We start from the raw sequence: 23,073 nt of genomic DNA on the forward strand, positions 1-23,073 counted from the left end.
ACACTGGTCTCAACAGTGTCACTTATCTATCTAAGGCATCTTTAATGTATTTATCCTCACAATACCCGCGGGAGGTAGGGAAGTAACGTCACCATTTTACAGACAACTAAGACCCAAGTATGTAGGAGTTGTGGTGCTGACGAAGGAGCCTAAATCTCATTTTCAACTTGGATTTAGGCACTTAGGAACCTAAATCCCATGGATGGGCTCCTAAGTGCCTAAATCCATTTTGAAAATTATATGTAGGCTCCTAAGTCAGTTAGACATTGCAACGTTAAGCGCCACAACACCTAAATACCTTTAAAAATCTGGGCCTATGTGATTTGCCCAAGAGCACAAGAAGTCTGTGGTGGAGCTGGGAACTGAACCTGGGTCTTCAGAGTCCCAGACCCCTAGGCCCACCCTTCCTGTAATTCTCACAGGGGAGGGAATTACTATGTGAAATTCTGTGAAGGTCAGACTAGATTATCACAATGGTCTCTTCAGGCTTTAAAATCTATTCATATATTCTATACACAGTAGGTGGCAGCTGAAATCACGAGTAGATGATTTAGGAGTTAAGCATCTACTCTGAAACCCTTGCCTAAGCAAGACCAATAGGGGTTTTGGTGATGAGATCAATTCTATCTATTGTTCTTACTCTCTCATTTAGTTTCCTCTCATTGTTACCCATTAGGTCTTCCCTGGAGAGATTTAAGCTATTAATATAAAGTCTCTGATGAGAGAACACATGGCAGATGTTAATCACACTGCTGGAAGGTGCTCAGATAACATGGTGATGAGCACAGTATAAGAACCTCTACAGAAAGCGGAAGTCTGCTGGCTTGTGTGGGGGCCAGTAATGACGGAGAGACGCATCCCCTCTGCCTTTTCACTAATTGCTTACTGCCAACACATCAGGTCCTCTCTCTCATGACCATTATTAGTGATCTAGTATTGGCCAGCAAAGATTCATAGACTCTAAGGCCAGAATTGATCACTGTGATCATTTACTCTGACCTCCTATATAACAGCAGATGGGCTAAGAGAGTATTATTTACTAATACCTGCACTCAAAGTGAGACACCAGAGAATGAATAGATAAAGCAAAACTGGCTATCAGTTAATGCAAAAATTCTTACGGAGTCTAGGCTGCCACGATTGGAGTCCATGCTGGTACCATGGGAACGCCTCAAGATCTCCTCACCATTTAGGGGCTCAGCCAAGGTGCTCCCAGTATCTCCAAAACCATCAAACTCCTCGTGGTCATAGTCAGACTCCACATCTGGTGGGAAGCTGTAAATTGGCTCTCCGATCACCCTACTGTTACTCCTCAGGGTTTCTGAGACTGTGTTGTAAATACTTTCTGTGGCGTCAGATGGGGCACTGTGCTCCTCAGGGCTTTCCACAAGATGATCTGCAGTGCTGTCTACCTCCACCTCACCCCTTCTCAGAAATGGTAGATTCATATATGTGTCTTCCTCAGTGGAGCTGTCGCTGGTTCTAGTGCTGTGTTCATCCAAAACAACCAGGCTGGGGACAGAGAGCCCCTCATCATCAGCATGAAAGCCTTCATCTACTTCTTCCTCAGCCAAAGGCGCCACAAGGCTGCAGTCAATGTTGAGGGTTCCCTCATTGGAAAGTGAATGTTCTAGGCTTTGCACGCTTTCATCCAGGTTTCCAAAATCCAGTAGTTCCAAGAACTCTTGAGCAACCCTGGATGCTTCCTTCTCTAGCCTCTGGATCTCCTCTTCTCGCTGCCAGTTAATTTCATTCTTGGTGTTTTCACAGGCAATGGACATGTGATCTGCCTTCTGCTGCTGCTGTAGCTTCTCAATCTCCTTTTCCAGCCTTAGGATTTCCTCCATCTGCCTTCTCTCCTCTTCCTGCAGTGGGATCTCCTCCTCTTGGGTCCTTAACACCTCCACCTTAAAGAAATTGTGCCAATATCAAATTAAAGAGCCCCCAACCTATAAAGGGGCTGCCTTCCTGGGTCCTCCAATTTCTCTTCCCCACAAGAACATGCCTGATGTGTATTCTCACTTCCCCTCTATAAAAAGCCACTGCATGCATCCTTTCGGTTTTTCATCCTCCCACTCCAATACACAGCTATGGTATCTCCAGTCAAGGCATATAGCTCTGAATTTCTCAGCTGCTCTGTAGCCTCATTGGAAGGCTAACTGCTTTATTAGAGGACCAGGCCTGTTCACCTGCTATCCACACTAAAGTATGGTAGGGATGAAGGAAAATTCCAGGAAATGCACCACAATATGCAGATGATGAAGGAGCCTGGAAAACATTATGACAGTTTGGAGATAAACAGCACCCCCCCCCCCTTTTTGCTGGAAAATGATTGTTGATGGGTCTACAATAAATATTAAAGGTATCATGTAAATACACTTAGTTCCACACAAATATGACAGTGCAGCCAACTAGGTGGTCTCTTACTTCCACAGTGATCAGTGCCTGCTTGGGTTAAGACTCAAACTGTTGTTTAGATACTACTTTTTGCTAGTTCAGTATGTGCACTAAAAAGTTATTTCATTCAGATCTCTCATCTTCCCTGTGCTGACGAACTAGGATGAAGAAGATAAAGGAAGAGAGACCAGAAAATAACAAGTTGTTTTTACAATCAGCTTGTTCAACATGCTCAGTTATGTTGCTAGAACCTTGAACGGTTAGATTGGCAATCAGAAGGTGGAGATTCATAGCCGTTCTAACTCCTTTCCACTCTTCCTTTGTTTTGATTGTTGCAGGCAACAATATAGCAAAAAGGACTGTGTCACAAAATGCAGCTCATCAAAGGGTCATGTGCAATAAGCTCACCGTCAGAGATAAAACAGGATGCAACCTGTCTAACCCTGAAATGTTTAGATAGGAACTCTGCAAAAAGATACTAAAACAATGAACATGCCATGTTAACTAGACAACCCTTCTGCTGCGGTCAGGCACCTGTAGATTAAGAACGAAAAGAATGCTTTCATAGGGAGTTTTTCTAACATGTTTTATCACAGTAAAATAAAGGTGCATATTTCAGGAAAAAGAATAGTCAGTGAAGGCAACCAGCAGAGGAGCCTGAGCTTCAGAAGGTCCAAAGAGGAGACACAGCAAAGGCATGAACAATTAAACTTACCTGAGCCACCTGGAGTATAGCATTCAGCTGCTCTTTTTCTCTGTTCAAAAGAAGACAAAAGTAAGTGACAGACCCAGATCATCTGAGTATTTGAACAGAAATTATGGCAAATCATCTCTCTATGATTAAGGGTGAAGTAAGGCTCCTGTTATAAAGCTGATTTAGTAAACCCACCAAGCTCCTTCATGCTTGGCATGGCCCATCCTTGCACATGCATTCTTTACTTTGAGGTAAATCAGGAAATTGGATCAGATGGAGCGGGGCTGAAAGGACAAGAAGGCAGGATTACATAGACTCATTATGGTCTTGAGCTAAAGCCCATTGTGGTTAATGGGAGGCTTTTCCACTGATTTCCAAGACCACTGGATCAGGCTCTTTGTGCACAATTTCAGTTTCGAGAAAGTTCTCTTTTTTTAAAAGCACCCCAATCCTCAGCCCTGAGCCCCCCACCCAAACTCCTGCTGCTGCTAGGGGCGGGGAGAGGGGCGGTGGCCACCGCAGAAGTCATGGAGGTCAAGGAAAGTCACGGAATCCGTGACTTCCATGACAAACTCGCAGCATTAGTCATGAACAATAATAATCTGAACATGAGCTCCCAGTGGGACGCTGTGGCCAAAAGACCTAGTGGGATCCTGGGATGCATAAACAAGGGATTCCAGAGTAGAAATAGAGAAATTATTTTACCACTATATTTGGCACTGGTGTGATGGCTGTTGGAATCCTGTGTCCATTTCTGGTGCCCACAGTTCAAGAAGGATGTAGATAAAGTGGAGAGGATTCAGAGAAGAGCCACAAGCATGATTAAAGGATTACAAAACATGCCTTATAGTGACAGACTCAAAGAGCTCAATCTATTTAACTTAACAAAGAGAAGGTTAAGGGGTGACTTGATCACAGTCTAGAAGTATTTACATGTGGAACAAATATTTAATAATGCTCTCTTCAATCTAGCAGAGAGAGGTATAACAGTCCACTGGCTGGAAGCTGAAGCTAGACAAATTCAGACTGGAAAGAAGGTGTACATTTTTAACTATGAGGGTAGTTAATGAATGGAACAATTTACTGAGGGTTGTGGTGGGTTCTCCATCAATGAATTTTTAAATCAAGATTGGATGTTTTTCTAAAAGATAGAAATTCTTTTGGGGACATTCTATGCCTTGTGCTATACAGGAGATCACACTAGATGATTCCAAAGCTCCTTTCTGTCCTTGGAATCTATGATCAAATTTACAGGGGATTAAAAATCACGCAGTTGAGGAGGTTACTTACCTACAACTGGAAATTCTTAGAGAAATGTGGTCCCTATCTTATTCCACACATGGAAGCGCATGCACACCAAGCACCCGAGTGTAGAAGTGTTTCTTAGCAGTGTCCGTTGACCCGCACGCGTGTTGTGCATCTCCTCCTGTTCCCAGCCGAGGATATAATAGGTCATGCAGGTCAACACCTCTCCACTTTCAGTAGCAGGCTCTGATGGATTCCCTCCTGCTTTGTGTGAGGATTTGCCGAACCGAGGCAGAGTATGCACAGTCCACACTTGATGCCCATCCAAATACCAGATTGTGAAGTGAAGAGGGTCTGGATTGGGATGACTGAGTCTCCCTTGGTCTTCTGTGAGATCTAGGAGTGTGCGGAAGCCAGAATCTGAGGATGTCTGCAAACCAGAACTGCTGGGCCAGAAAGGGGCTATGAGGATGATGTTGGCTCTGTCCTGATGAATCTTGTGTAGCACTTGAGGGAGGAGGGAATGTGGGGAAAGGCAAAGTGGAGGTCGCCCGTCCAGGGGAGGAGAAGAGCATCACCCCAAAGATGTCATAGGGCACGAGTGCAGTGGTGGATTACCGCACGGGCCAACAGAGCCCATGCCCAGGAGCTCTGGCCAATTTGGGGGCCCCCAGGAGTGCTGGAACTCTGACCACACCCCCTTCTCCTCTGATCCCCTACTAGGGCCCCGTCCCCGACCAGGCCGGAAGCCGGAGCTGGGCCAGAGCCCAAGTAGCTCAGGTCACTGTGGGGGGACCCGGACTCTCCAGCTGCCCTGGGCGGGGGGCTGGGGTGCCTGAGAACAGTCCTGTCCTTGTCCCTGCACCCCAGGGCAGGTGGAGGGTCTGGGAGCCTAGGGGCGCTGAAACTGCGATAGGAGGGTCGGGGGGGCCATGGTCCCTCCACTTTTAAAAGTGAAATGGCATAGCCCTTTTAACAAAAGAAACCTGCCTTGGTGGCGGGTGAGAGCAGGGAGTGAGGCATGGTCACCGCTAGCTCCTGCTCAGCCAGGGCCAGAAGGCAGGGGTGCTGGAACAATATTTACAGTGGGGATGCTGTAAGCCTTTGAACCAAACTGTAAATCCTGTATCTAATGGAAACCATTTCAAGTCAGGGGGTGCTGCAGCACCCCCTGCACCCCTAGGTCCAGCACCTATGCTGGCAGGCTCTGTGTGTGGCTGCAACTCCCAGCCCCCACTGGGTAGATGAGTCCCGTTCTGGGCAGAGGGAGCCCAGCTCAGGGGAGGTGGAGATGGCAGTGTCGGGAGACAGGGAGGGGATGGATGTAGTTTGGGAAGGACAATGCCCCCTGCAACAGGGGCAAGGTGTGGGGGATGCATGTGGGATCACATGCCATTGCCTCCTCTCATTTCTGCCAGCGCTGAGTAACTCGGGGTGGGGGGCGGAGGAGGGAAGAGGTAGTGGGGAAGGGAGATGGGGTGGGGATAAGAGAAGGGGAATGAGGGAGTGGGGGGAGGGGAATTGGGGAGAGGGAAGGGGGTGATGAGTAGATGGGGATGGGGAAAGAGGCAATGGGGAAGGGAGGTGGGGTGGGGGGAAGAGAAGGGGAATGAGGGAGGGGAATGGGAAAGAAGAGGAATGGAGGATGAGAAAAGGGGGGTGGGGGGAAAAGGCAACGGGGTGGGGGAAGAGAAGGGGAATGAGGGAGTGGGGGAGGGGAATGGGTGTAAGGAAGAAGCAATGGGGAAGAGGTTGGGCGAGGAGGGAAGAAGCAGTGGGGAAAGGGGGTGGGGGGGGAAGAGGTACTGGGGGGAGGGGAAGGGGTGAATGGGAGAAAGATGCAGTGGGGAAGGGAGGTAGGGTGGGGGGAAGGAAAGGGGAATGGAGAAAGGAGGAGCAGGGAGCGGGTCCCCATGGCAAGGGCGGTGTGAGGGGCCCAAAAGTTCTTTGTGTCTAGTGCCCCAATAAAGCTTAATTCACCTCTGCGCACGTGGCACTGAGGGAGGTTTGTGTCATAATTGTCCTTTGGCCGTTGGTTGGGAGAGGTTCAAGGAGGTGGTTTTGGCAAAGGCAGGAAAGCAGGGTCTCAGAGACTGTTGTTGTTGGCGTGGGGGCTCTTGTTGATAGAAGGCAGGGTAGGGTGTGCATGGTCATGGGTGGAAGGGTTGTTTCTGCTGCCCGAGTCCAGGGGCCAGAATGTATATGCCAAGGACCTGTAGTGTCAATCTGGAATTCTTGAAAAACTGCAAAGATTCATCCATCTTTTTGTTGAAGAGTTTATTCTCGTCAAAAAAATAGGTCCTTGATCACATATCGGAACCCTAGGGAAGCAGAAAGATTGTAGCCCTGAGTCTCTTCACATAACTATTCCGGTGGCTAGAGATCGAGAGGATGTGTCAGCTGCATCCACTGCTGTCCAGAGAGCTGGCTACCCTGGTGATCAGTCTCTTTTTGTCTACCAGCGCATGGAATTGCTCTTGGTGTTCTGGAGGGAGCTTGTCTTTGAACTCTGCTAGCCTAAAATAGTTATCAAAGTCGTACTTCCCAGCAAAGCCTGATAATTTTCAATGTGGAACTACAGTTCCACAGAGGAATCAATCTTCACAGCAAGTCTAGGCGCTTAGTCATCTTGTCCGGAGGAGTGGATATTTGTGGCTGCTGCCTTGCACATTCCAGAACCCACCTGGACAACAAGGGAGGCTGGGGGCGAGTGGGTGAACAGGAAATCTGCCCCCCTAGTGGGCACAAAGTATTGTTTCTCCACCCGCTTAGGTGTAGGTGCACAAGTCCGGTGTGTGCAACTTCTCCTGCCAGCATAGCTACCACCTCTCACGGAGGTGGAATTATTAAGCTGATAAGAGAGCATCAGTGCAGCTGTACAACTGTAGCATTTTTAGCTTAGACTAGCCCTAAGAGAGCGAAGGAACAGGGGTTTCTGACTCAGGCCACGTGGCGGTAAGAGGGAACTGGAGAGGCTTCAACCCTCACTACCTATTATACCCTCAACAGGGAACACGAGGAGACGCATAACAAACATGTGGGTCAATGGACACTGCCAAGAAACTTCCAGACTCAGATGGATGGCGTGCATGCGCACCTACCTCTGGAATACACATAGGAACCATTACTCAAAGAACTCAAAGTTCTTTAAAAAAATAAGTCAAAATCTGTATAATGGAAAGTGTTAAGCAGTTGATGTATAACAAAATAGGAAGGCTAATGCGTCAGAACCATCTGGGAATCCAATGCACCGCTACAGACTAGGGACCGAATGGCTAGGCAGCAGTTCTGTGGAAAACGACCTAGGGGTGACAGTGGACGAGAAGCTGGATATGAGTCAGCAGTGTGCCCTTGTTGCCAAGAAGGCCAATGGCATTTTGGGATGTATAAGTAGGGGCATAGCGAGCAGATCGAGGGACGTGATCGTTCCCCTCTATTCAACATTGGTGAGGCCTCATCTGGAGTACTGTGTCCAGTTTTGGGCCCCACACTACAAGAAGGATGTGGATAAATTGGAGAGAGTCCAGCGAAGGGCAACAAAAATGATTAGGGGTCTGGTACACATGACTTATGAGGAGAGGCTGGGGGAGCTGGGATTGTTTAGCCTGCAGAAGAGAAGAATGAGGGGGGATTTGATAGCTGCTTTCAACTACCTGAAAGGGGGTTCCAAAGAGGATGGCTCTAGACTGTTCTCAATGGTAGCAGATGACAGAACGAGGAGTAATGGTCTCAAGTTGCAGTGGGGGAGGTTTAGATTGGATATTAGGAAAAACTTTTTCACTAAGAGGGTGGTGAAACACTGGAATGCGTTACCTAGGGAGGTGGTAGAATCTCCTTCCTTAGAGGTTTTTAAGGTCAGGCTTGACAAAGCCCTGGCTGGGATGATTTAACTGGGAATTGGTCCTGCTTCGAGCAGGGGGTTGGACTAGATGACCTTCAGGGGTCCCTTCCAACCCTGATATTCTATGATTCCCCTGCCCCCGGGCAGCTCCAAGGCAGAGGGCAGGAGCAGCACATGGCAGTGGGGGGGAGGGACAGCTGAACAGCCGGCAATTGGTAGCCTGCTGGGTGGCTGCCGCACAGGGAACTTAGGGGAGCGGGGAGCTGATGGGGGGCTGCCAGTCCACCCTGGTTCCAAGCCCCCACCAGCTAGCTCCAACAGGCTGCTCTTTCTGCAAGCAGTGAACAAAGCAGGCGGAGGCCAAACAACATTATAAGGGAGCACTGCGCAACTTTAAACGAGCATGTGCCCTAATTGATCAGCAACATAACAAGTTAACTGGGACGACTTTAAGTGAGGAGTTACTGTACTAGCGTATCAGTCAAATGGGGCTTCTGTTTGTTGGAGCTGCCAGTTAAGTTTTTTAATTCAACAGCTGAGCACTGACCTCAGGAAATGTAAGGACCCAGACTTAGATCCAACAGATGTCTCCCCCTGCTGTGTCTACTGGGTGGTAGGCGATTCCTCTTCCATGCAACAAGTTTCCCTATTGATTTTTATGTGACCCCCTTCACATACCTCTAACCTGCCAAAGCCCAATTGCAGGACACCATATGTGGCAAAGACCCAAAGTGCGGGGGACAAAACAATTATTCATGCAGGAAGCTTAAAATGGTGTAGGATTCATTCCCTTAATGTAAATATTTCTATGACTTCAGTGTTATGATTCTGTATCACCAGTGTAAACAGATGTCAACAATCAAAGTTAAGGGACACCAAATTTGTGTAGAAGGTAGGTAACTATGGAACTAAAATGAATGACATCCCTTGAAAGGAGGATGGTGAGGTGTGCCTCTTGTTATTCACGAATTGCTCCCAACCTGCACATTTGCTCTTATCTCCAGGCACCTTCATGACATCTTCATGTACACACTTTCTTGGGATGAGTGATAGAGCAGGGGCAGTAGTGCTAAAAAAGCACAGCTCAGAAGCATTTCGAACTATCCAAAGGAACTGCAAGCAGATAAGATCATAAGAACTGCAATACCAGAACAGAGATCAATCATCCATCTCACTGAAAAACTGGTCATACTGGACAGACCAATGACCCATAAAGTCTGGTACCCTGTCTCAGACACTGGCTGATCTTAGAAGTTTCAGAGGTCACGATACCATTGGGAAGGTAGGAGGAAAATATTTATTCCTGGCCCAGTGACTAAAATCCACTCCTCATATTACAAAGAGGAACAATGTTGAAGGGGCATTGTGGGGGGAGGGGGGGGGAAGGGAGGGAGGAAATCAGTAAATTAACTCTACAAATGAATGAGGGATAGCCCATACCTACCCAGCTTTTCTACTCTGAGCCACCTGCACTCCACTCCAATCCTTACTCCTGGGGGAATTCTGCACCACTGTGCAATGCAGAATTTTGCAAAAATTAATGTTGTGCATGCAGAATTTCCTTTCTTAGAATCATAGAATATTAGGGTTGGAAGGGACCTCAGGAGGTCATCTAGTCCAACCCCCTGCTCAAAGCAGGACCAATCCCCAACTAAAATCATCCCAGCCAGGGTTTTGTCAAAGAATGATTTTCTTTCCTCCAAAGAAATGGGCTTCAGGGCTGCTAGCTACCACTAAGGGCCACTGGACTTGGCAGAACCCAGCTTGCACACAGAAGACACTGCTGTGGGAAGCGGGAGAGAGAGAGAGAGGGTTCCTGGCAGCTGCAGTTCCCAGCATGCCCTGAGGGAAGAGAGGGCAGCACGCAGGAAACACCTTGCAAGCCTGGGACCAAGCATCAGGCTGTTTCTCCCTCTGGATCCCTGAGCTCTGGTGGGGAGGGGCAGTCGAAGACGGGTGTCTAGACAAGGGGGCGGGGGGCGCAGCGGGGCTGTGAGGAGGGGATTTGGGGGGATCGGGTGTATTGGCCTGGGGGGGGGGGGGCTGCAGGTGGGCTCTATGGAGGAGGGTTTGTGGGTGTCTGTCCCCTCAGCTGGGCTCAGGGAGCGGAGTGGGAGAAAGGGGACAGAGAAAGAGGAACCAGGTTGTCACTGTGGTTTTTTTAACTCTACTCCTGGGGGAACTTTTGTGTATGTCCGTATTATTACGGACATACTTGCTGACAGGTATTTTGAAATAAATTACCAAATTAATTGCAACTGGAGTGATTATTTAGTGTTATTTTGACAAATAAAATTTGTAGAATTTTGCAGAATTTTAAAATATTGTGTGCAGAATTTTTCATTTTTTCATGCAGAATGCTCCCAGGAGTAACTCCTGTCCTAAAGAGACTTGTGAATGTATCCAAATTAAGAACATAAGAATGACCATACTGGGTCAGACCAAAGGTCCATCCAGCCCAGTATCCTGTCTACCAACAGTGCCCAATGCCAGATACCCCACAGGGAGTGAACCTAACAGGTAATGATCTAGTGATCTCTCTCCTGCCATCCAGCTCCACCCTCTGACAAACAGAGGCTAGGGACACCATTCCTTACCCATCCTGGCTAATAGCCATGAATGGACTTAACCTCCATGAATTTATCCAGTTCTCTGTTAAACCCTGTTAATAGTCCTAGCCTTCACAAGCTCCTCAGGCAAGGAGTTCCACAGGTTGACTGTGTGCTGAATGAAGAACTTCCTTTTATTTGTTTTAAACCTGTTGTCCATTAATTTCATTTGGTGGCCCTAGTTCTTATATTATGGGAACAAGTAAATAACTTTTCCTTATTCACTTTCTTCACACCTCTCATGATTTTATATATCTCTAATCAAAATCCCCCCTTAATCTCTCCTCATATGAGACCCTTTCCAAACCCCTAATCATTTTAGTTGCCCTTTTCTGAACCTTTTCTACTGCCAGTATATCTTTTTTCAGATGAGGGGACCACATCTGTACGCAGTATTCAAGTACGCAGTATTATATAAGGGCAATAAGATATTCTCCGTCTTATTCTCTATCCCTTTTTTAATGATTCCCAACACCCCTTCTGCTTTTTTGACTGCCGCTGCATGCTGCGTGGACGTCTTCAGAAAACTATCCACAATGACGCCAAGATCTTTCTCCTGATTAGTTGTAGCTAAATTAGCCCCCATCATATTGTATGTATAATTGGGGTTATTTTTTCCAATGTGCATTACTTTACATTTATCCACATTAAATTTCATTTGCCATTTTGTTGCACAATCACTTAGTTTTGTGAGATCTTTTTGAAGTTCTTCACAGTCTGCTTTGGTCTTAACTATCTGAGCAGTTTAGTATCATCTGCAAACTTTGCCACCTCACTGTTTACCCCTTTCTCCAGATCATTTATGAATAAGTTGAATAGGATTGGTCCTAGGACTGACCCTTGGGAAACACCACTAGTTACCCCTCTCCATTCTGAAAATTTACCATTTATTCCTACTTTTTGTTCCCTGTCTTTTAACCAATTCTCAATCCATGAAAGGATCTTCCCTCTTATCCCATTGCAACTTAATTTACTTAAGAGCCTTTGGTGAGGGACCTTGTCAAAGGCTTTCTGGAAATCTAAGTACACTATGTAATTACTGCAACGATGTCTCAAGTGACTGCTTCCTTATGGCCTGAAGGCATTGCTGTCATGCCAGAGCCTCAGACCTATTCATACACCTTGGCAGATTCACTACTAGGAGCCAGCCATGTAACTAGAACTGTGAGAAATAATCCAGTACCTTTTCTTCTCTTCTTCCTCCTCCTGTTTCCTCCTAAGCTCCTCCTCTTCTTGCCATTGTCTTTCCTCTTCCTCCCTTCTGAACTGCTCTTCCTCTTCTTGCCTTCTCCTCTCCTCCACTTCCTGTTTCCGTCTCTGTTCCTGCTGCAGTAGATGCCGATAGAGGCTGCGAGCCAGCTGGCCACGCCAATGCTTCTGCAGGACAACAGCCGAAGCCTTCAGTCGCAGGAGGGCTTTCTTCCAGAAGTGCGCTCGATAGTTCTTCTGGATTGTAACTATACTGACTAGGGCTTTTCGGTACTTCTTCCTACAAACAAAACCAAACAGTTACTGACCACTTCTGTTACAGCCATGTCTCTCATGTTTCTAAGGAACGGCTCCCCATGGTACCAAAGTGCTGACCAAATGACGTGAGCATGCCAGTGCCCATAGGGGGCACAAGTCTCTCCCTCTTTTTCTACCACGCGAAGATTCTTTTCCTTGCTGCCGTCTTTCCTGCATCTGCCACCTTATTCCTGTCATCAAAGTGACCCTTCTTGGAGCTGCTTTAATATGTCTGCCTTTGTTGAAAGGGAAAAGGAGCATGAGATCCCCAGGGGATGAAGAAGAGATTGTCACCCACTAGAAAGGAAGTTTCATGCTCCTCAAATCTTACATGCACATCTCTGAAAAACTAACAGCCTAGCACACTTGTATGCCCATCGCACAGACCCCTTGGAATCTTTAGAGAGGAAAACACCCCCAGCATCCACCTCGCTGGCCACTGAACCGCCTTGAAATTTCAAACACAACCTGAGAATGATCCCCTAGGCCCAGCGTAAGCATCTGAGATTATGCTACATTAACAACAATGAAACCAGGGGTCCAGCAGCCAGAGCCATACCTAGGGGGTGTGAGGCCTGGGACACAGGCACTGAGTTTCTAATCTGCAGGGGGGTGCTCCCCCTGGTTCCGCCCAGGCCCCACCCCCAACTCTACCCCTTCCCCCCAAGGCCCCACCCCTGCCCTGCTTCTTCCCACTCCCGCTTTGCCCCCGCCCCACCTCTTCCCGCCCCTCCCCCGTCCAGTTCCACCTCCTCCCCGGAGCACCCTGCACCCTCGCTCCTCTCGCCCCCAGCGCCTCCTGATGCTGCGAAACATGTGATCCGTGGCAGGCAGCAGGGGCTGAGAGGGAGGGGAAGGTACTGATTGGTGCGGCTTGCCAGTGGGCTGTGGGGAGGGAGAGGTTCTGGTAGGGGGGCTCCTTCTCGCCTGCCTCCCTGTTCACCCCGCTCTCCCTCCTGCCTCACCTCCCTGCCCACCTCCTCGCGAAGAATTGGGCCCCGCAGTCCCCCTGATTCACCGTACCCCAGGGACAGCTCAGCTGGATGCAGGCTACAGAGAGGGGAAGAAGGAGAAAGGGCGACAGAAGCAGGTTTAAATAAACTGGTTGGGGGCTGCCTCTTCCCCCTGCTTCTCTCCCCAGTGCCTCTCCTCATACAGAGGGTGGCCAGCTGCATACTTAGCCTCCTCTAAGGTGGACAAAGCATATAGACAAAAGGTACCATGACAGGGCCCTACTCAGCTCCGTGGTGCTCTTCCTGATAATATCTATCTGTCAGAAGTTAAGGCCAGAAGAGACCATTATGATCATCTAACCTGACCTCAGGTATACACAGGCAATAGAATGTAATGCCCCATCTGGAGCCTTCTGATCACCTTCCTCCACTTCCCAAGGTAAAGCCAACTTCTGCAGCCAATGCAGGAGGGCTGTGAAATACAGTGATCCTGCACTTCACCCTTACTCAGATATAAAACACAGAGGGGATAAGGACCCTGATTTGGCAACTGGAATTTAGTTACCTATTCTCTTGATGCTGCAAGGTACTGGGCTTGGCTCCCCCTCCAAGAGTCATAGAAGCCACATGGGGACGGAGTGTGGCTCCCTCCCCCAGACCCATGCAGGTCCTGAAAGGCTAACAGGGACACAGCCCAGTTTACAGCCCCAGTTCTCCACAGGTCCTGCAGGGCTTAGTCTTAATCCTGCAGGGCTAAGAAAAGTAACAACTTATTTTAGTTGGTGGAGTCAGCAGCTGTGACTAGGAGTCCCACAAGGAGCAGGTCTGCTAAACAAAATGGGGCATTTTCACTTTGGTTTATTTTCTGATTCAGATATTTCACTTTAGTGACCATTCAGACACCCTGAGCTCCTGGGAAAGTAAAGCAGAGTGTACAGAGCGAACCATGTAACCTTCCATCCCTTAGGCCTCTTTCCCCAATTCTCAGAACAAGTCCCTGAAGATATGGATAAAGATGACAGTAAAATCCTGGAACAGCTAACTCTTCACAGCAGGGTTACTCTGCTTAATTTACATAATCTTGGTGATTGATAAGCTCTAAGTGCTACATGGCAGCACTCTCTAGTTTTGCCTTACTCATTCGAAACCTTTTCTGGACTTGTCCCATACCAATTCCTTTTTATTGGAGCTTCTCTAATGTTGATGCAGTGCAACACTGAAATGTTTACAAAAAAGGATTTCTAACTTCACTTTCTCCAACCTTCATCTTCCCTGTTTTCTGCTCCTACACCTCCCTCTGCAATGTCTCATTTGCCACCAGCTGTTGAATAAGGAGTTTTCCTTTTGACCATGGAAGCACTGCTTGATTTGAAGACTAAACTTAGATGAATGGTGTACATCCCAATCTCCCAGTCCACTAGCTGGATACCTTCCTTTCCAGGAAAGTCACAGAAGAGACATTGCAGTTTTCCCTTAGCAATGCTGTCTAGAAACTATGTTTTACAATGTGATAACTCCCCTCCTTTCCCAAAATATCTGGAGGTTTCTGATTATTAATTATTATTATTTAAATGTCCCCGCCATGAGGAATTTACACTCTAATTTACACAGACTGCACAGCAAGTAAAGGCACCCAGACAAGGGAAGAGGGAAAGGCATGGAGACAGCATTTTGCTTTATTTTGGCAAGCAGCATGTGCTACAATCATTAAAGAGTCAGCTGTTACCTTAACTTCAAGGGGCAGGAGAGGGGATGGCTCTTCTGTAATGGCTTTTCTTTAACACTACTATGATTAGGAACAGTAGTGGCAAAAGGGAGCAGTTGACAGGAGATCAGTGGTGAAAGGCTCGCCCAAAGTAGTAAGTTCTTACGAGTAACTTAAAGAAGGAGAGAGGCCCCTGGGAAAATAGGAGAAGGAAAGCTGCTCCAGGCCTTGGGGACAGTGCTAATAAAGGCAGAGTTGGGAGAGGGGAAGAAGAGAGATGAAGGGAGCATTAGGTGAAGCTGGTAGGCTAAGGGTGGAGGAGTGGGAGCTGAGAGCCAAGAGGTAGAGGGGGTGGAGTTCTGGAGACCCTTGAAGGTGAGGATGAGGAGTCTGAAGAGGCAGAGAGTCAGTGGAGAGACCCGGTCATTGCAGCCACATGTTTAACAGACTACGGGGTGGGAGTGGGGGGGGGGCCTGGGGGGTGTAAGAAGCAGGGGGTAGAGGAGGCTGCAGTGGTCAAAGAAATGACTACACCACAGACAAGGATTTCAGCAGAAACACAGATTTTGGAGCTAGCCAATGGATTTGGAGTGTGGGGGAACAGAAGAGTGGAAGTGCTGATGGGAATACCCTAGAGCAGAGGAGAGGATGGGGGAGACTGCAAGCAGACAGGTGGAGAAAACGCAAAGACAGCCCACAACACTGACCTTGCCATGTAGCCCAAGACGTGGGCTTGGATGACTGTAGCCGCTTTCCTCAACTCCTCTTCCCGATCCTTCTCCAGGTTCTGTTCAAGAGCTTCCTTCAGGAAAACCTGACACCGTGGGGAGGAGTTTCAACAAACACAAAGAGAGGAAAGAAATCAGCCCCAGGGGAGAGTCAGGAGGTTTCATTCCCTTGGTGACAAGCACAGAGTGCTCTCTTTATGCTGCTGCCCTGTGATCTCTGCTCAAGAGCTGCAGCCCCTCCAGAGCCACCCCTCACTTTCGGCTGGGGTGCCTTTCCTGGTATTACAAGGAAAAAGTTGTGCATTACATGAGCCAAACTCTAAGCCCATCCCCCGCCTCCTCCTTTCACTCTGTGGTCAAGGCTTTAAAGAAAGAGAGAAGGGGGAGGGAAGGAAAAATAAGGAAGGAGGAGGAGAGTGTGCAAGCTAGTTATTAACCCGTTCTCAGCTGGTATCTTTTCTTCACACCAGTCTATTTTCTCACTGCATTGGCCCCTGGCTACCAATATGTGACATTAAATATTTCATAAAGAGATCACACCACATTTTGGGTGCAGAGGTGAGCATTTACATTTCCAGGACCCTGGCAGCAGTTTGCATTCTGAAAAGTGAAGATTAATGGAAGAATCAGAAATCTCCAATGGTGAGAAAAATGCATAAAGAAACTGGCCATCCCCAATCAAACACCGCGTGGCCATTCCAAAGGAATCTGATCACTGCTGCATCTAAAAGTATCCTGAGGAGAGGGTTCTTCCTGCTGAATGTGCTCCTGTACTGCAGCATACGTAGGGGGAGATGCACCCCAAAGAGAGAGTTGTCCTTGCCAGAGATGTGCTGCTGTACTGGAGGTTGCATTTTATAATAGCTAATAATAGTTTGTTCTTCTCTAGCACCTACCATCCAAGGGCCTCCAAGCACTTTACAAACTTTAACTGATTAATGCTCACAGCCCTGTGACACAGGGCAGCACTATACGCATTTTACAGATGCAGGAACTGGGTCAGAGAGGCTAAAAGTCACATATCCAATATCACACATCAAATCAGCAGCAGAGCTAGAGTTAAAACGAATTCCCCTGTTCTAATCACTAGGCAGCACCCTAGACATAACACTACCTCTTCCTATTTATCTACCATGCCTCTTCACATCACTGCCTCCAACTCCTCCCCTCCATCAGTGATACTAGCATTGCTGTCCTATTTCTCCACTTCTCCCATAACCGACTCTGTTCTTTCTTCCACATTGCCCCATCTGCATGGAACATCCCTCTCCCTCATTGCTTTCTCTGCATTTAAATCGCTCCTGAAGAACAGCTTCCATCACAACGCCTGCAAGAAATTAGCTGATTAATAATGGTCAAGGAATTGAGGACAGTCTATAAAGAAAGTCACCACACTGACCACTTTCCTTGTATGTTGTGTCCCTTTCCACAGTCTGTGCCAGTTTGTTGGTCTTTTAAAATTACGAACTACTTGGGACAGAGACTGTTCTTTCCATCAGATTTACGCTGAACCTAGTACATTGTGGGTGGTACCAGAACAGAATAATTAATAGGGACAGTGCCTATAGTGATAGACACCTTACAAATGTTTAGGCAGGGAGGGAGCTGTCCTTGAGAGTTGGGCCAGGGATGCAACTCCACCATGCAGCAGAAGTATCCAATTCACAGAGACTTCATGGGCATGACAAGCTTCGCAAGTGTTGCTAAAGTATTAAAATCCCAGAGAACACTCAGGTATCTGTCAGTAATATCCATCCAAGATAGGGCATTTTGATCCCCAAATAACATGGGGTTTGCCAGTAATAGCTAGCTGTGAAATGATAGCATTTTGCAGGAAGCAGATAGGAAAGATTAAAATGAATTCAAACTACAGGCAGAGAAATCTCCCTTGTCAGGAAAACCATAAGCAAATCATCTGTTTCTCTGTCATTTAATTCATAGGGAGACAGGGTCGGGCCAGATGGCTACAGGAAAGTAATAGAAGGCAGATATATTAGCCCCAGGTTAAGTAGGTCCCTTTTACCTGGGTAAGGTAACAGGGAAGGTTCCAGAACAATCAGGAACTTTCTGGAGACAATTAAGACAGGCTGATTAGAACACCTGCAGCCAATCAAGAAGCTGCTAGAATCAATTAAGGCAGGCTAATCAGGGCACCTGGGTTTTAAAAAGGAGCTCACTTCAGTTTGTGGTGTGCGTGTGAGGAGCTGGGAGCAAGAGGCACTAGGAGCTGAGAGTGAGAACGCAGACTGTTGGAGGACTGAGGTGTACAAGCATTATCAGACACCAGGAGGAAGGTCCTATGGTGAGGATAAAGAAGGTGCTGGGAGGATGCCATGGGGAAGTAGCCCAGGGAGTTGTAGCTGTCACACAGCTGTTCCAGGAGGCAGTCTAGACAGCTGCATTCCACAGGGCCCTGGGCTGGAACCTGGAGTAGAGGGCGGGCCCGGGTTCCCCCCAAATCCTCCCAACTCCTGGTCAGACATAGGAGGAGCTGACATGGACTGTGGGTTCAGAAAAACGGCCAAGCTGAGGGCTGCCATGAAGCTCCAAGGCGAGCAAATCCGCCAATAAGCGGAAGACCCACTGTGGTAGAGGAGGAACTTTGTCACAATAGCCACTCTCAAAAGTTTAAGCCTATCTTCATCTGAGGGAAGAGTGACTAGATTCAGAAATATAGGGGTTATTTTTGCCATTAGTTTCTAATATGAACAGAAACGACGGAAGCTTATGATAAGTCAGACACACAGCAAGATGGTGTTAGTCAATATATAGTCAAGAATACATATGTGAATGTTGACTGCACATAGCAGTGAACACTTACAACCGGAAGCACACATATGTGAAGGATATGCACATGTGTACATAAAAAGATCTCTGTTCACACGTGGATGTCCATATATTTGTGCGCACACTGTGTACAGTGTATATGTTGCGCAATGTACAGAATCCATTCAGCCCCTCCCTGGAGAAGGTCTATTACAGAAATATCTGCCAAAAAATTTTGCTCCTTTTAGCATACACTTTTCATCTTAAGTGTCAAATCTGTAAATTCTCCTGCAGAGAACATTGGTGAAGGAGAAATTGTATTGCTGTGCCTTGGATTCCAGAAGGTAAGAAAAAACCTCCTGCAATGTTAAGCCAATTTCCTCTTTTTCCAACAGGACCACATAAAATGTCACTCTAGACATCTAGAAAAACTTGGTTAGAGTGGGAAAGAGATGGGGAGAACTGTGTCCTGACTGAAGACAGATGTGATTGGGCAGTGCCTGAGCGAGGAGCAAAGGGAACACAAGAGTCTGGCATCTTGGTATAGCTACTGCTTGTCATGGCATCACAAATTAAGGCCATGGTGCACTGGAAAAAAGGGTTGCTGACCTTGCGTAACTGTTGTTCTTTCAGATGTGTTGCTCACGTCCATTCCATGTAGGTGTGTGCATGCCCACGTGAACTGTAGCCAGACATTCTTCCCTTAGCAGTATCTGTAGGGCTGGCTATGGCGCTTCCTGGAGCCCTACTCTCATGTGTCAGTATGTGGGGTGCCACTGGCCCTGTGCCCTCTCAGTTCCTTCTTGCCATCTATTCCGACAGTGGGGATGGAGGGTGGGTTGTGGAATGGACGTGAGCAACACATCTTGAAGAACAAACAGTTAGGAAAGGTAAGCAACTGTTTTTTCTTCCAGTGCTTGCTCATGTCCATTCCATGTAGGTGACTCACAAGCAGTACCCCTTGGTGGTGGGTTTGGAGTTCACTTTCATGCGGCTTGCAATACTGCTTTGCTGAAGCTGGCGTTGTCCCGGGCTTGCTGAGTGATAGCGTAGTGGAACGCAAAGGTGAGAACTGAGTAGCAGCTCTGCAGATATCTTGAATTGGAATCTGTGCAAGGAATGCCGTTGAGGAAGCCTGGTGGAACGAGAAGTGACTACGGCTGGTGGCAACACACCCGCTTGTACATAACAAAACCTAATGCACACGGTTATCCAAGAGGAAATCTCTGGGGGGAAACTAGTAGGTCCTTTGTTCTATCTGCTATAGCCACGAAGAGCTGAGTGGATCTACGAAAGTGTTTGGTCCTTTTGATATAAAAGGCTAAGACCCGCCTAACGTCCAGAGAGTGTAGCCTTCATTCCTTGTTGGACTTGTGAGGTTTCGGGAGGAAACCATGTAAGAATATTTCTTGGTTGCAGTGAAACTGTGACACCACCTTTAGTAGAAACGCTGGGTGAGGACGCAGCTGGATCTTGTCCTTGTAGAATACCATGTATGGAGGTACCGAAGTTAGGGCTCTGATCTCTTGAGGCCAAGGTGACTGCAACCAGAAAGGCAACCTTCCATGAAAGTAGAAGCAAGGAGTAGGATGCCATCAGCTCGAAGAGAGGACCCATGAGTTGCAAGAGGCCTAGATTTAAATCCCACTGAGACACCTGAGGGTACAGCCTCTCCAGGCCCTTCAAGAACCAGATTGTCATTTCATGAGAAAATACTGGATTTACCCTGCACCGGGGGGTGGAAAGCTGAGATGGCTGCTAGGTGCACTTTAATTGATGAAAGGGCTAGGCTTTGCTGTTTAAGGTGGAGCAAGTAATCCAGAATAGACTGAATCGGGGCTCGGAGTGGGAGATTCCTTTCTCTGAAATCCAGCAGGTAAAACACTTCCATTTGGCTAGGTAAGATGCTCTGGTGGAAGGCTTCCTGCTACGCAACAGGATTCGCTGAACCTGCGCCAAACAGGCCCGCTCGTCGGCATTCAGCCACTCAGCAGCCATGCTATTCGATGAAGGGATGTCAGATTGGGGTGCAGAAGGGTGACCTGATTCTGAGAGAGCAAGTCCAGTCGAAGAGACAGGGTCAACAGGGTTGTCACAGACAGGTCCAGGAGAATGCAGAACCAGTGTTGGCCCAGCCATCCCAGAGCTATCATGAGGACCTTTGCTTTGTCTCTCCCTCTTCAGGAGAACATTGTGTACCAGTGGTATCAACGGAAAGAAATATAGGAGCCCTTCTGACGACTGGAGAAGAAAGGCATCAGACAGGGAGCCCTCCTATGACCCTTGGATTGAGCAGAACTCCTGGCACGTCTCGTTCAGCTTGGACGCATAAGGTCTATCTGGGGACACTCCCACCTTTGAAAAATCATATCGGACACTTCTGGGTGAAGGGACCACTTGTGGCGAGACAAGATGGACCTGCTGAGGAGCTCTACTAACGAGTTGTTGACTCCTGGGGGGTGTGAAGCTACTGGGAGGATGTTGTGCTGTACACAAAGATCCCAAAACTGGATAGCCTCAGGGATGATGAGTGAGCTCCACTTTGTTTGTTGATGTAGACCATCCCTGTGGCCTTGTCCATAAGAGTGTGAATCACCTTACCCTGTAGGTATGGAAGGAAAGCCTGGCAGGCTAGACATATGGCCTTGAGCTCTTTGACATTTACGTGCTGGTAACAATCGCTTTCTGACCTGAGGCCTTGTGTACTGAAGCCGCCTAGGTGAGCTCCCCAACCTTGATTGGAGGCATCAAAAATCAGGGTTGCTGAAGGAGGCAGAGTCATGAAGGGAATTCCGTCCAGCATATACCCTGGGTCTGTCCACCAGATGAAGGATGCCAGGACCTGCGATGGGATCGCCACCAGATGATCTCGCCTGTGTCTGATGGGTTTGTAGACTGTCACCAGCCAGGCCTACAGCGGTCGAAGGCAATGTCTCACATGTCTGACCATGTATGTACAGGCTGCCATATGGCCCAATAGTTTGATGCAGACTCAAGCAGTGGTGAGGAAATATGCCCTTACCCGACCAATGAGATATGACATGGTCCAAAAACGGGACTCTGGCAGGAAAGCTCTGACTCGGGTACAGTCCAGGACCACTCTTATAAACTCTATTGACTGCACTGGAACCAGGGCAGATTTCTGATCATTTATGATCAGCCCCAGACCTTGACAAGTGTTTTGTACCAGCTCGAGACTGCATCGGGCCTGTTCCCAGGAGCTGCCTCTGACGAGTAAGTCATTGAGATGGGGTAAATTTGCACCCCTTGACCTCTCTGCATTTTGTGAAGGTCTTTCGCACTGTCGTAAGACTGAAGGGCAGCACCATAACCTGCAAGTGGCACTCACTTACTATGACGTGGAGGAAGTGCCTATGGCCATAGAAAATGGAAATGTGCAAGTAGGTGTCCTTCAAGTCGAGGGCGGCATACCAGTCTCCTGGATCCAAAGAGGGGATGGAGGCTAGGGAGACGCTGCGAAACTTTAACTTCTTGAGATACTTGTTGAGGAGAGAGAGATTGAGAATGGGTGTTAGGCCCCTCTTGGCTTTCGGTATTAGGAAGTACCAGGAATAGAAGTCCTTCCCTCTCATATGCAGAAGAAATTCCTCCACAACCCCCAGCCATAGTAGAGATTCTACCTCCTGGATAGGGAGCTGCTTGTGAGAAGGGTCCCTGAAGAGGGACGGGAAAGGAGGGTGGGGTACAGGAAAACTGAAGGGTGTAACCGGAGTCGATGTTGTTGAGCACTCAATGTTCTGACATGATATGGCACCAATGATGGTAGGAAGCTGGCTAGCAGATCCAAAAACAAAGCACGGGTTGGATCCAGAGATGAATCTGGTGTATTGCCTGCCTCTGCCCACTGGAGAGGCAGGCGGTTGCCTGCTGTTGTTGGGCTAAGGAGGATGGGCCCAACTGGTGATGCTGGAAGCCTCTGTTGTTCCTTCTAAAAGCTCCCTGGCTCAATGACCCCAAGTATCTAGGCTGCGGCGGTGGTGGGTGGGCTTGTCTTCTGGCCACCTGGGGAATATAAAGGCCCAGGGACCATAATGTGGCCCTAGAATCTTTGAGCCCGTGCAGTCTGATATCAGTCTGCTGTAAGAAAAGGGCCTCGCCCACAAAGGGAAGGTCCTGCATGGAGGCCTGGACCTCCTGTGACAGTCCCGAGGACTGGAGCCAGGAGCTACGACTCATGCCGATGCCGGATGCCATTGCCAGCGCTGCCGAGTCTGCAGCATCCCATGCCACTTGGAGACACCCTAGCTACCGTCTTACCCTCCTCAACTACAGCTGTAAATTCCCACTTGGCCTCCTGAGACAGGGAGCCTGCAAACTGTAGCACCTGTTGGTTTGCAATGCACAGCTGTAGGCTAGTGGTAGAATATATTTTTCTGTGGAACAGGTCCAGTTTTTTGCATCCTTGTTCTTAGGGGATCGAACTAAACTGGCCTTGCCTGTCTCATTCATTGGCTGCTGACATGTCCAATGACCCGGGAGTAGGGTGTGTATATGTGTATTTGTAGCCCTGAGCAGGTACAAAGTATTTCTTCTCTGCCTGCTTAGACATAGGGGTCAGAGAAGAAGGGATCTGCCACATCACCTTGGCAGTTTTCAAGACCCCGCTGT

General features: G+C 48.1%; 1 protein-coding gene across 1 annotated transcript in view; it reads right to left on the minus strand.

The window, feature by feature from the left end:
* LOC140895349 (unconventional myosin-X) overlaps nucleotides 1-23,073 on the minus strand; it is a 274,354-nt gene that overhangs the window by 79,091 nt on the left and 172,190 nt on the right. The window contains exons 22-25 of the mRNA XM_073304794.2: nucleotides 15,658-15,764; nucleotides 11,970-12,275; nucleotides 3,113-3,152; nucleotides 1,122-1,907 (exon numbers count right to left, since the gene is read on the minus strand). Of these exons, the coding sequence (XP_073160895.2) occupies nucleotides 1,122-1,907; nucleotides 3,113-3,152; nucleotides 11,970-12,275; nucleotides 15,658-15,764 (1,239 nt within the window). The remainder of the gene's footprint in view (nucleotides 1-1,121; nucleotides 1,908-3,112; nucleotides 3,153-11,969; nucleotides 12,276-15,657; nucleotides 15,765-23,073) is intronic.

This window comes from Lepidochelys kempii, chromosome 11, assembly GCF_965140285.1.
Source record: "Lepidochelys kempii isolate rLepKem1 chromosome 11, rLepKem1.hap1, whole genome shotgun sequence".
In the NCBI taxonomy this organism is placed as follows: Eukaryota; Metazoa; Chordata; order Testudines; family Cheloniidae; genus Lepidochelys; species Lepidochelys kempii.